Genomic DNA, 14,270 nt, shown 5'->3' on the forward strand with positions numbered 1-14,270 from the left:
AGCAAACTGTCCGGCTGCCTCTCACTGAGCTGACACAGTTAGCTGCTCCTTCAGGTGTTCTGTTGTTCCCGTGGCTTTTCTCTGGGCGCCAGCTTAGCACCACCGCTCCAAGTGAGACTAGGACCAGGCGCAAGTCTCCAGTAGTGGTTGCACCAGTGCTGGTGCAGCAGTGACATGGTCTCTCTTGGACCCTGTGTGGGCTAGTACAGGCAGGGTTTGTGTTAGTCCGTTGGTCCACAGACAGTCCCACAGCAGGATGGGGAGGTGGAATGCTGGACACGTGTGAACGGGGAATTTTTCTGAGGATGCCTTGCCCTGGCTCTACAGCTCCGTTTGCCTCTGATGCCAGACTGGCTCCATGAGGCGGTCTTGCAGGGAGCTGGCTCTGGGTACCGGGAGCAGCCAGGGAGATGGTGCCGTACTGCGTAATAGTGAGAGCTCGTCTTTCTCCCGTTCCCAAAATCTGACCCAGCTCCTGTGGCAGAAAGCTGTGTTTCCAGATAGCTTTCCCTGTGTGTATCTTTCTCAGGATGGTGACCGTCAGAGGATGGTTAAGGTGGGGAAGTGAGGCTGTTCTGAAAGCACCAGAGCCCTTGGCCTGAGGAGCCCAAGGAAAATATCTTACTCTGCTGCAGAGCTTGTTGCTATACAGAGTATTAAAGCAGCTGACATGCATTTTAGAGCACCTTCAGAGTGATAAGCAGCTCTTTTTGAAGGAAAGAAGTTATTAATTTGCCACATAGTGGCATGTATTTGCCACATAGTGTCTATTCCAGTCGCTGTTGCAGCTTATCAGTTTCAGGTGCATTTCCATCTGCAGTGGTAGAGAACGCTACCAGCTAAAACCCAGGCATGGCACACAGCTCAGGTGTGTTGGTGCAGGGCTATTACCCCACTAATAATATCCAACATGGAGCCAGAATACAGGCAACCTGAATACGGGTTTCAGCAGTGTCAGTGAGGTCAGATTTATACTCTCAAATGAGCAGCTCCACAGCAAAGGGAGCTGGGGCAGGAGGGGGGGAGTGCCCAGGGAAGTGGTGGAGTCCCCATCCCTGGAAGTATTTAAAAGACGTGTAGATGAGGCGCTTAGGGACATGGTTTAGTGGGCATGGGGGTGTTGGGTTGACGGTTGGACTTGATGATCTTAGAGGTCTTTTCCAACCTTAATGATTCTATGATTCTATGATTCTATGTTGAACTCGGGGGAATCAGGTGGGTCCAATTTCCCAAAGAGCTTTCTGGCCGGGCTGCTGTCTTGGCACCTGTGGCTCTGAGGGCTCTGCAGCTGGAGCAGGGAAGGGCGATCCTGTTTCACGGCGCTTCTTCTGGCAGCTTCTGCAGGGTCGGGGAGCACGTACTCTGTACAGGGAGCGTGGTGCTCGTTGTGGATGTGCTCTCAGCTTCTCCCCTCAGGCATCCCCGTAGACTGCAGGGCAGGAGAGCTGGTGAGGGTGTGTTGCAGGTGCTGCCCCCCCTCCCTGGGGTGCAGAGCAGATGGTCTGGGGGGAGGGAGGACCCACCTCTACCTGATTTATTTTTTCTTCCCTGGCCCAGCCGTTCTCTGTACTCTCTCTTGTTGTTCCTCCATCTCTGATGATTGGGTGAGTGGCTCAGGTTAGGGGCCCTGCCCAAAGGAAAGAGCTGTTTGCAGCCCCCAGCTGGGCCCTTTCCTTGGCGCGTGTGCAACGTTCCTGTGCTTCTCGCTCACGGGAGCCGAGGCCCCAGCGCTGCTGCTGGGAGGAGCTGTGGCTGACGAGGCCTGAACTCCACTTCACCCGGGCCTGGCCCAGCTGCCTCCCTCCTGGCTCCGTCCTCTAGCTTTGTTCTCTGTGCAGAGCTCCCAGCTGGTGGATGAGCCATGGGCAGTGATGCTGGGGTCAGGGGGAAGGAGCTGTTTTCTGCTGACCTGCGCTCTGCAAGGAGCCCAAGGAGGAACTGGAGCCTTGCAAGCAGGGAGCAGTTTTAATCCTCCTGCTGTGTCCGTAACTGCAAATGCAGTTCATGTGCCCCAGGCTCCGGAGGGCCGTGGTTGTCACAGGGCAATGCCACCTTCAGTCACCATCCTCAGAGCCCAGGGCTGCTGGGCACAGAGCTCTGAGAGCAGGACAGAGACGGGGTCATGGTGAAAGGGGGCTGTTTTTCTTCCTGTCTTGTCTTAAGTGGCTTTGCAGAAAAGAAGGAACAGAGGGCCAGGGGCAGCTGCTGCGAAAGTGTGGGTTGTGTCTGGCTGGCCGATCAAGCTGGGTGCAATGGGTGTGCTAGATCCTTGGCATCTGTGTGAGGCTTGGCCTTTCTGCACCCCCTCTCCGTATGGCCTTTTCCTTTGCTAGGGCAAGTCTGTTGACCTGGCTCGTGGATGTTGCCCCAGGGGTGCAAGAAGGGAGGTATCACCTGAAACAAGGCACCTCTCGTGGTGCAGGGACCCGTGGCAGCACTGTGCATAGAAAGCATGGTGCAGCTCTTGCAAGTCTGCAATGCTGTGCTCCCCCACCTCTGTGTCCCCTCACAGGGACCGGGCCAGCATAGGCTGATCCTGGCGTGCCCCACAGCTGCCTGCAGCACTGCCCAGGGCACTTTCTGCTGCCAGTGAGACCCTGGGAGGCCCTGTCCTCTTGCAGGGAGGGCTGCAGAGGAGGTGGTGGCTTGTCTGGGACAAGGCAGGGTTGAGGCAGTAACTGCCGGTCTGCTTTACTGTGGCCAGCTTTGAGGATGGTGTACTGGTTGTGGGCCACGGAGCAGACGGCAGCACTGGGTTGTGGAGGTGGTGGTGGTGACGGGCTGGGTCTGGCTGGTGATCTTCTCTGTGATGCTGGCCCTGCTCATGTAGTGCCTTCCCTCATCCAGGTGACAGCCACAGATGCAGACAGCGGCACATTTGGCTCACTTTCCTACTCCATTGGTTCTGGCATCGGCAGTGTTGTCCCCACGCAGTTCAGCATCGACAAGCACACGGGGCAGCTGTGCACTGTGCAGCCTCTGGATCGTGATGAGGGCACGTCTGCCTATGATTTCACCATCACTGCTGTTGATGGGGTGAGTGCTGGAGAGGCCGTGGGGATGCGATACTGCTGATTCAGCACTGTGCAGGGGATACTGTTGTCCTTGCCCCTGCTCTTTGCACCATCTCTGACCTGGTCCTTCCACAGGGTGGCCTGAACTCCATGGTGTATGTGAAGGTTTTCCTGGAGGACATAAATGACAACCGGCCAGTGTTTTACCCGCTGGAGTATGCTGCCAGCATCAGCACACAGAGCATGCCAGGTACAGCTGTGCTGCGTGTTACTGCCCACGACAAGGATGAGGGGCTGCACGGGAAAGTGACGTACCGCATTGTCCTGGGAAATTCACCCCCTCTCTTCTCCCTCAACAAGGACACAGGTGAGACGGAGCTCAGGGGGCAGCCAGAGTAGGCAGCAATCAGAGTAGGGGGATGCGGGCAGGTGTAAAAGCCAGCCTGAGGGTCACTGCTTGGCCATCTCAGCAGTGCAATCTGCCCCCAGAATATGTCTGTTCCTCTCCCTGCCACATTTTCCCTGCCTCTGCTTCTTGAGCCTCTGGCAGCCCCTTCCCAGACTCAGTCTCTGACCTCCCTGCTCTGTTCCTCATCTTCCTTCCTCTCCCTCTTTCCCCATTCCTGACTCTCTGCACCTTTCCTCCTGCATGCTGCTTTGCCCCATCAGGCTGTATCCTGCTTAGTTTCTTGTCCCTGCCCAGTTCCCTTCTCTCCCCTGCTCAGTTTAGTCTCCTTCCCTATAACTCTCTGTCGCACTCGGTCCCACCTTTCTCATTGGCTGCATCTGCTCTGCCTTGCTTTGGCCACCAAAGCCAGAGCAGTTTCTGCTGGGGAGGTGACTGCACGGGCGTGTGGTGCCAGGGGCTCGCAGCAGGACAGGCAAGTGTCCTGTGCTCAGCACAGGCTTCAGGCTCTCTCCACACTGGTCCCCAAGTTCCCAGAATGTGTCTGGGGTGAGACAGGCCTACCAGCCATCCTAATTCAGGGCCGCCTCCTCTGTAGGGCCTGTCGAGGACGGTCCTTCACTTCTACATTTCCTCCAAGACCCTCCCCACAGCCCGGATCCCACCTGCTGTGACCCTCACCCTGCGCCCCACATTGGAAACCCTAGTCCCTCCTTTCCCTCTCCCAAGACCTGCCCTCTGGCTCGTTTCACCCAGCCCTTACCACTGCTTAGCTCAGGGCTGGGCTTAAGGTTGAGAAAGGAAGATCTGGGGAGGCTTTCCCAGGAGGGTTCCTCTTCTTTGCTCCAGTTCTTCCACGGCGAGCTCTCCCCTGCGACGCGCATTGTTTGCTGCCCCCTTAGCTCTTTCTTTTCAAGCTTATGGTTTGGCCTGTTCCCTTGATGCCGGATGACAGGCAGGGGTGCAGGCATAGTGCCCTCTGAACTGCTTTCTTCCCTAGGTGTCATCTCCCTCTCATGGTCCCTGAGCGGTAAAGCCAACACCCTGGTGCAGCTGGTGATCTCTGCACAAGATGGTGGGGGCCTACAGGCACAGCCAAATGCCCGGGTGAACATCAGCATCGTGGAGGGCACGGTCTCACCCCCTGTCTTTGAGCAAGCTCAGTACTTCTTCACAGTGCCTGAGGACATGCTGCAGGGTGCCAGTGTGGGGGCTGTCCGGGCCCAGAACCCTCCAGGTACGGCCTTTTGTGTGCAACCACTTTCCCCGTCCCTGCATCATCTTGAAGGTCCGGTACCACACTTCCTCACAGAGCAGCCCTGTTCTGGGAGCTCCACGCACGCACAGAGGCACGCACATCTGAATGTGCACCAGTGCGATTGTCACTCAGCTCAGTGCATGCTCTCACACATGTGCTTACACACGTGTGTACACACACGCTTGTGCACATGCATCTGTGCATACATGCACATGTACACAGTGCTACTGTGCACCTCCCGACCAGAATCTGCTGCAGACAGCACTGCCCAGCTCTGCTGCTGTCTGTAGGGGGCTGAGGAGGCGAGCTGGGTACACAAATCATTCTTCCAGTCTTCATTTCCTTGTCCACAGGTCATGCTGATGACATCTTTTATTCCATCTCCTCCGGGGATCCTCATGGCTACTTTTCCATCGACTCTGCCTCCGGGCAGCTACGCACCAGCCTGCCTCTTGATCACGAGTCCCAGGCAGTCCTCATTCTGGATGTCCAGGCCCGAAGCGGTTCACCTCCTGCCTATAGCAACACACGTGTGAAAATCTCTGTGTCAGACGTGAATGACAATGTGCCAGTGTTCCCAGCCCCCTCCGACTCCATTCTGCTGCCAGAGGCCACAGAACCTGGGACTACAGTGTACACTTTGCAGGCCGAGGACCGTGACAGCGGTGCCAACGGTCAGGTGAATTTTGAGCTGGTGTCTGGAGGTGATGGCACCTTCAGCGTGGAGCGCTCATCGGGGGCGGTGCGACTGATCGGGGCCCTGCAATATGAAGCCAGCGCAGCCTACAGGCTGGCCATCGTGGCCCGAGACAGCGGCATTCCCCAGCTCAGCTCCACGTTCACGCTGCTGGTGCATGTGCAAGCCGAGCACGACAACGGACCCATCTTTGACACGCTCACCTACCGCGTGGAGGTGCGGGAAGGTGTGCCTGTCTCCACCCGCTTCCTGCAGGTGCGGGCCCTGGCACGCGATGCAGAGTCCACGACCCTTACCTACCACTTGCGTGCAGATGGGGATGCTGCCAGCTTTGGCATCATGCCTGAGAGTGGTTGGCTGTATGTCAAAAGCGCACTGGACCGGGAGACGCGGGACCTGTACGTGCTCACAGTGCTGGCCTCGGCAGGAGGCAGTGGTGCAGGGGGGGAAGCCCGGAAAACGGGCACCAGCACTGTACGGATCAGCATCACTGATGAGAACGACAACAGCCCCCGTCTGAGTGAGGAGCGTTACTTCTTCACTGTTCCTGAGAATCAGGCTCCTGGTAGCAGTGTGGGGAGGGTGATGGCAAGTGACCGGGATGCTGGGCAGAACAGCCGGCTCACCTACCGCCTGCTCCAGCATGATCCCAACTTTCTTATCCACACACAGACAGGTGAGAGACTTCCTGGCTTCCTAGGCTGGGGCTGGCTGGGGAGAAAGCCCAGGGCAAGTCAAAAGTGATGCGGGCCAGGCCAGTGCCGCAACATAATATTCATCTTCCTATCCCTGTGGTGCTGGGCTCCCCAGCAACGTAGCTGAGCACAGGCCCTTTTCTAAAGAGGTTTTTGGGCTGAGCTGTGTCCCCCCTTCTCCCTCACAGGGGAGCTCAGCACCAAGCATAGCCTGGACCGGGAGCAGCAGTCCAGCTACCAGCTCTTGGTGATCGTGCAGGATGGGGGAGCACCACCCCGCAGTGCCACAGGAACCATCTATGTCACTGTGCTGGATGAGAATGACAACGCTCCTGCTTTCCTTCACGTGGCCAGTGGTCAGGAGCTGCCCGTGCAGGTAGGGGCAGCAGGCTGGAGCCCTGGTGAGGCAGGGGTGTGATAGCCTCTGGGTTTGGGGGCAGGTGGTTCTGCAGGGGGAAAGGGAGTGGGCAGGGGCACCCAGGAGAGTTTCAGGGTGGGAGGTAAGCAGGCACAAGTTGCATCCGTGCAGCAGCCAGGGCAGTCTGGTAAATCTGATTGAGATGTGGTAAGATGGGCACGTCCTTGGGAAATACAGACATCCCTGTGCACAGAGCAGGTGAGGACTGCAGAGGGCTCTGAGACCGACAGGACTGACCAGCAGGCAGAAGCTCTTGGCTCACACATGCCTGCAAGGAGGGAAGGCGAAAGAGAGCCCTAAACCTGACCCAGCGGAGCCAGGGGTAAAACACTTGCAGGCAGGGAGGCACGGCGTGCCATTAACTTCTGGGTCTCAGGACTTTTGGTATAGCCACTCAGCTTTCTGGGAGGTGAAGAAAGCACTGCCCAGCTGGACTTTGCACTCACAAGGGTCTTCTGAGAATCTGCTATGGGTCCCAGCCCAGCTTTCCCTCTCAGCACTGTGTGGTGGCAGCGGTCACCTGGGCACTGAGTGTGCTGCAGACCGAGTTATGTCTGTGCTGCTCAGCAGAAGTGGGTGAGGACCAACCTTCCACCCCAGCTGGCTGCATCTGCTCTGCTGTGGCCCCTGTGGAGTGGGGTGTGTGGCGAGGGCTCGCTGGAGCCGGCTGAGTGGTGCTGGCAGCCACGGAGCAGGATGGGCAATCGAGGCCCTGTCCTCATCGCCTCTGCACGGAGTGGGGAGAACCTGCAACCGAAAGGATGTGCCTGCTCTGCATGTTGCTGCACTTCAGGCAGTGTGCTCAAAGCCACTTGCGCCGTGCTGGGTTTAAAACATCACGGTGATTGCAGCCTTTCTCTGTCACAGGTCCTGCCTGAGATGCACACTGGAGGCAGGTCAGAGCAGGCAGGACTGTATTGGCAGGTCACGGCTGCGCCTGGGTGGCCATCAGCACAGGACCCTGGGGACGCTCTGCGTCTCTAGGCGGCCCTTCCCTGTTCATTACTTTTTCCCTTCCTGTTCCAGGTCGCAGCCGTCCCTTGCCCAGCCGCCTCCTTGCATGGCCAGCTGGCACTCTCTGCTTGCAAAACTGGCAAGGCTTGGCCTGGATGGAGGCATCTCTCAGGGCCTGGTGGAGGCAGAGGAAGGCAAAGTTAGTCTTGTCCTCTCTCTGATCAAGGTTCTCGCCTTTGAATCACTCCTGCAGGCCAGGGACCAGCCAGGACTGTGGCATTGCTGAGACTGCAGCTGAACAGGCTCTGCAAAATGGCGTTGCTCACACTCTGTGTCTGCAGTCTGCTGAGTGTCCCGTCTCCTGTGCGGGGACACCCGCCGCACACTCACACAGCAGGCTCTGCAGTTCATTCCAGTGTTTGGGGGCATGAAATGCTGGGAGTGTCCTGCTAGAGCTCGGGAGGTCTCTTATACAAAGCTACCACAAAAGCATATGCATCCTTCAGGAGGCAGAGCAAGGCTGGGACAGATTTAGAGTCCTGAAGGCAGGTAAATGCTATGACAGTTTTGAACTAAACAAGTATTTGGGCACTTTGGTTTGAAGCTCTCCTGCTACAAACACTGGTAGAGAAGGGTGAAGCACAGGAAGAGGCCACTTCTAATCATGATTTAGGTGTAGAAGAAAGGCTCGGAGGGAAAAGTTAAAACTGAATGATAAATGCAAAGCTCAGTGATGTATTGCAGACTTGCTCAGTGAAATATTCATATTATTGTTCATTAGGCAAAGCAGAGGGAGATTTCTGTATCGGCACCTTGCTTTAAGCATCACCTGGAGGGGTATCTCCCACTGTAGGGTTGTGAGATGAGCTTGTCCGCCACATTGGTAACGCACTGGCAGGACCAGCTGGTGTTCACGCAGGAACTGCAGCAGTAATGGATCCTCCCAGGGAATGATTGCTAGGAAAGGGGAGAGGGAGCAAAGGGAAGGAAGAAGTGGTCTGTTTTGACAGAGGGAGGATGTCACTGGTGGGTGCCTAGGGCTGGTGCTGGTATCCTTGCTATTTAGCATTTTCGTATATCCTCCAGAAGAGGTGCTTGTTTTTTGACGTTACTGGTCTATTCATAGTAATAAAGGTTAGGGCTCCCTGTGAAGAACTGTAGAAGAATCTTGTTCTACTGTTCAATTAGGAAAGAAGATGGGAGATGAAATTCACTGTTGTTAACTGGAAAGTGATACACATGGCAAAAGACAATATGAATTTCACTTACACAGTGGTGGACTCTGAACTGGCTACTTAAGTTTAGGGAGAAGACTGGGGCATCGCCGTGAATGCTTTGTGAAGATGTCAGCTCAGGGCTCAGCCGCAGTCAAAAAGGCAAATCGAATGCTGAGTTTTATTAGAAAAGAAACAGAGAATGAAAGAAAACATCATTACCCTACATCTCAAATTCTGCACACGCTCTCTGCCCTGCCTCCATTCCACTAAATAAGCAGTAGTGCTAGAAAAGGTTCAGAAAAGGATGTTAATGTGATCTCCAGTAGATAATGGTTTCCATGCAGAAAGAAAATACTTGAACATTCTTTGGCATGGAAGAAACTACAAGAATATAACAGAGGTGTGCAGTGAATGGCACAGAGAAAGTCATGGGGAAATTAGAAGTTCCTTTTTTCACAAGACCTAGGCAGCTCCATCAGAAATGACCAGGCAGCAGGTTTAAAATAAACAAAGGCAGTACTTTTTCATGCAGAACATAATTAAATTGTGAAATCATTGCCAAAAGTTGCATGGGTTCAAAGTTAGATGAATTCATGGAAAGAAAAAAATCCATCAAAGGCTGTTGGACAAAAATATGATCTGTGGCTCAGGAAGTGACTTAGCCACAGACTGCTGGAAGCTGGGAAGGTTTCACAGGAGGATTATTCCATACGTACCCTACTTCTCGCATCTTCTCTATATATCCACTGCCAGTCACTGTCAGAGCTGTGCGAGTGGTTAAGATGGCTCTCTGATCTTTGGACCAGGCTGGTATTTGTAACAACCTTCTTGGAGGGTGGACATCAGACATCACAAGCCTGCCTGGTGGCAATTTTACGAAGGCTGAGGTTTTTGCAGAGGCAAGACCATTCTATTGCTGTTTATTCCTCTGTTTGTGCATCTGAAATGGCCTGTGTATGTGGAGCCTGTGTGGATGCTGCTCGTTGAACTCCTCTGCTGAGTCACTGCTTTCCTCAGACGGAGTTTGATTCCCTGTGGAGGAGGAGTGTGGCCGTGCACGCGAAGCAGGAGCCCCTTGTACCCTGGTTGAGGGCAACTAGCGACCGCACGGGGGGCAGGCCCTGCCCCAGCCTCTTACAGAAGAGGGGTTGGAAGGGGCCTCCTAAGCATGGCCCCACTCAGAGGTGTCCACGCAGACACTCCCTTTCACAAGCAGCCAAGCTATATTTAGAAGGTCTTCTGCCTCCATCACTGCTGTGAAATGCTGTTCCAGATTCCTTGATCTGGTAGTTAGAAACCGTTTCTTAATTTCCAGCCTAAACTAATTTCTGACCACTTTATACTCATTTGTTCTTGTGCCAATATTGTGTTTTTGCTTAAACAGCTCTTCTCCCTCCTTGGCATTTCCCTCCCCTCTCCCCAGTGTTTACAGAGTGCAGTCACATCACTGCTTGGCCTGGCTAAACAAGTCCAGCTCCTCTGGTCTCCCCTCCCGAGCGCCACCAGCGTGGTGCCAGGCATTGACACTTGCCTCCTCTCAGGAGCTTGCAGCCTTTTTCCTTGGATCCTTGCTCGGATTCCACTTGGCTTTTTCATAAATGCATTAAAGTGGTACCACACAGAGATCACCTAGCACAGCTGGATCTGTGAGGATGATTTGTGCTGAGGGATGTGCTGATAGGATGTGAATTTGAGGTCTGTAGCCTCAGGATGTGAATTTGATGTCTTCTGGTGTGGAAGAGTCTGTGCCAAGCGGGGAACCTGCTCTACCGGTGAGGTTTGGGTAGGTGCTGGAGGAGAGACAGGTCTGCCAGCAGGCATGGGTTGTTTGCTGAGGGTACTCCCAAAAACTGATAGGTGGGGAGGGGCAGTAATGGGGATGCGTCCATTTCCATAACTATCCAGGAAAGGTGCTTGCATGCAATGCTGTTACGTGTGGTCTCTGTCAGGAAGCTGGTAACTCACCTCAGAATGTGGGGTTAGCTGAGCACGTGCATAATTAATGTCTTGATGGTACTGTGATGCACTGGCATAAAATGGTGGTCTTAAGTGCCTACAGACCAGCAGTCAGCAGTGCTAACTTGGAACAGAGGAGAGAAGGGAAAAGCCCTAAGAGTCCAGAGCCCAGGAAGAACTGCCAGCTGCATTTCCAGAGATCGCAAACCTCCCTGGGCTGGCTGGTGGGAACTGAACATCACCTTCAGTTGGCAGGGTGACTGGGCTCTGAGCCTGTCAGCGCTCACACCTTTGCATTTGCAGCTGAAGGGGTCTGTTGGGGGCAGCGAGAACCGGGACTGTCGTGAAGCCCTGGATTTTCCTAACTGTAGAGGCTTTGGGTGTAACATGGGTGAAATAGTGTCCTCCGATCACCCTGCAGCTCACTGCTGCAGCATGCCCCAACACTGCTAAGCTGGTTGTTAAACAAGGCAGAATGGGAGGAGGGCTGGCAAGGCAGAAACTCCCTTTGCCAGCTTTGCTGCGGACTTCTCCATGTTGTCCGGCCTCAGGCACAGCCTGTGGGTCTTGCCAGGGGGTCTGTGCCTTGGGCGAGGTGCAGGGCTGGTGTAGGAAGGTGCAGATCCTGTGCCATGCTCGGGGGTTTGTGGCGGTAGTCTGAAGGGTGCCCTGTGCCACTCAGCTGCTCCCTGGGCTGTGCTGCAGGTGCTGGAAGAGAAGCCATCGGGACTTCTAGTCGCCTCCCTGCAGGCCAAGGACCCCGACGAGGGTGAGAATGGGACCATCATCTACTCACTGATAGGTATGAGCTGCAGAACTGACTAATTGATGCTGCTCTCTGCCTTGCAGCCATCACCCTTGTGGGCAGATGGGTGCCCGCTGCCCAAGCCCTGCCACACCGCACTCCCTCCTCCATCCCTACCTGCCCCCTGCCCTCTTTCCTCTCTGCCTCTCCCTGCAGCATTTCACCTTCTTTCTGCAGGAGCCTGGGCAGAGCGTTTCACACTGCACATGGCTACTGGAGAGTTGCGGACTGCCACAGTTCTACGCCGGTCTGATCGTGCTGAGTACATCTTCACTGTGACAGCCAGTGACCGGGGCACGGTGCCTCGCAGTACGTCAGCCATCATTCGCATTCAGGTATCCAGCACCCCAGCTCCCCTTGTCCCTGCACCATCTACCCCTCGCTCGCCCCTTGGAGGACACCATCCAGCTCCTTGGCAGCCTTCCTCCCCACCTTCTCACCCTCCACCGCCTTCATCCCAGGCACCCTCTGCCCTTGCTCGGCTGTTGATCCAGCCCTAAAATCTGTGTGGAGAACCTGGGACGGGAAGGGATGGGTCTATCTGCCGCTGTGCGTGTTCTCATTTGTGAAGTGGTCAACAGCATTAATAGTAAGCAGTTCTGCCTTTTCCAGACTTGGACAGCCAACCCTGTCCTAAATATGCTGTTGCAGGGAAGACCTTAGAGGTCCCCTGCACAGAGAGATTAGTTCTTCCCAGCATCTACTGAAAACAGTGTTCCTGACAGGCAGGGTGTTCCTCAGATCCCTGTAACTTTGGCACTCACTGTCTGGTGTATTGCCCAGACAGCCAAGTCCTTTCTCTGTTGTTAGTAATGAGCTTCCTTTTACAGCAGAGACTCCGGTTTCCCCTTAGTCAAGCACTTCCACAGTACACCATTTCACATATTCCTGTCCCTGTTCTTGCAGTTCCCAAGGCCATTTGACAATCCTTGTTTGATATCCTGCTGCTTCCCTGTGCTGGCAGTGCCCTCTAACATCATCAGCAAGTTCATAACGTACTTAGCTTTCTTTTGCCCTTGCACCTATCAAAAGTGAATGTCAGCACCAAAAGCCATCTCTGCAAAGGCCTGCTAATCACTCTCCTTGAGCCAGTTGATCTTTTAGTCCTTTCCATCACACAGCCATACTCGTACTGTGCCTTTCCCCAGTTTAATGAGTGATCTCCCATGTGCTACTGCATCAGAGCCCAGCTAAAACCCAGACGAGTTAGATACACTGCGTTTCCTTTGACTTTGAGGAGACAAGCACCAGACACATCTGCCTTTAGCCATTCCACAATACATTTTATACCATTTCCTTTTCATGCCATGTCTGTAACTGTTCTTGTCATTAAAGTTGTTCTACAGCCTTCAAAATGTTGAGGCCACGCTGGCAGGCTGGTTGTCCCTGAAGTGCTTGTTTGCATCCCTATAATGTAGCTATTTGCTTGACAGTCGGTAGTTTTGATACCCCTCTGGGCTGACAGGTTTGCTGTATTCCCTTTTTCCCCAGCTCCTTGGCATGAGTGCGCTGAGTTCTTCAACACGTTTTCCCTTCAGATAACACTATTGCTTTTCATGCATCCTCTCTCCCATCCACAGGTGCACCTCATCCCCAAATTAACTTCGGTATCTTTAATAAAAGTAGCGATAGTATTTATTTATCTTTGGGTCGTACTGGGTTATCTTTCTCCTCTGTGCCTCTCATCTGGATGAGCGTTACCTCTCTTCTTGCCCACTCTTGCTTATGTTTTGCAGAATTGTTTCTGCTGGTGCCTGTTGCCTTTGCAGTATGTAACACAATCACAGAATCACAAGCTCACGGAATGGTTGAGGTGGAAAGGCACCTCTGGAGGTCTTCTTGTCCAATCACCCTGCTCAAGCAGGGCCACGCAGAGTCAGTTGCCCAGGACCATGTCCAGGTGGCTTTTGACTGTCTCCAAGCATGGAGACTCCACCACCTCTCTGGGCAATCTGTGCCAGTGCTTGGTCACCCTCACAGTGAAAAGTGTTTCCCGACGTTCAGAGGGAACCTCCTGCGTGTCAGTTTGTGCTCACAGCCTCTGGTCCTGGCACTGGGCACCACTGGGAAGAGCCTGGCTCTGCCCTCTTTGCACCCTCCCTGCAGGCATTGATATACTTTGATAAGATCCCCCCGAACCTTCTCTGCCCAGTCAGCAGCTCTGTCTGTCCTCACCTACCCTAGCTCCCCAGGTGAAGCTCGTCTTTCACCCTGTCAAACCCGCACTTACTCTCAGTATGTTTTTCAGGTTGCTGTTCATCTGTTAGGCCACAAGAGCTGAGACCTTGCCTCCCGACACCTGCTCTCTGCAGGGCCCATGTCCCTCTCTCCACTGGCTCCCCGATAGGACCTCCTGGCACACAGCACCCTGGCGCGTGCCCCTCACTGCTGCCTCTCCTCACAGGTACTGCCGTCCTCCCGGGTGCTGCCACGGCCTGATGCCACTGTGCTGACACTGCACCCTCTCGAGGGGGTCAAGCCGGGGTCTGTGATCGGCTCAGTGGCACCCCCAGATGCCCCTGCGCGAGGACAGCTGACCTACACAGTGGTAGGAGGCGGTGGGGATGGCACCTTTGTGGTTGACAGTGTGACGGGGGAGATTTACGCTGCCCGGGAGTTGGACTATGAAGCTGGGGCGCGGCACGTGCTTCAGGTGAGTGCTGAGGACACGCAGCACGGCTATCCCTCCAGCCGACTGGTGCTAGTACAGATCCACGTGCAGGACTGCAATGACCAGGCGCCCACCTTCCCTGAAGACCCCATCACCATCGTGGTGCCCGAGAATGCCCAGGCTGGCTCGTCCATCTTCCCCTTCCAGGCGCTGGACGGGGACGGTGTGGGGCCCAACAG

General features: G+C 54.7%; 1 protein-coding gene across 1 annotated transcript in view; it reads left to right on the plus strand.

Annotated features, from left to right (window-relative positions):
• DCHS1 (dachsous cadherin-related 1) overlaps positions 1-14,270 on the plus strand; it is a gene marked incomplete at both ends in the record, with an annotated part of 31,816 nt that overhangs the window by 2,921 nt on the left and 14,625 nt on the right. Inside the window, 8 exon segments of the mRNA XM_009578276.1 lie at positions 2,848-3,036; positions 3,150-3,381; positions 4,421-4,657; positions 5,032-6,051; positions 6,259-6,446; positions 11,321-11,417; positions 11,598-11,755; positions 13,825-14,268. Of these exon segments, the coding sequence (XP_009576571.1) occupies positions 2,848-3,036; positions 3,150-3,381; positions 4,421-4,657; positions 5,032-6,051; positions 6,259-6,446; positions 11,321-11,417; positions 11,598-11,755; positions 13,825-14,268 (2,565 nt within the window).

Source organism: Fulmarus glacialis, unplaced genomic scaffold, assembly GCF_000690835.1.
Source record: "Fulmarus glacialis isolate BGI_N327 unplaced genomic scaffold, ASM69083v1 scaffold11485, whole genome shotgun sequence".
Lineage (NCBI taxonomy): Eukaryota > Metazoa > Chordata > Aves > Procellariiformes > Procellariidae > Fulmarus > Fulmarus glacialis.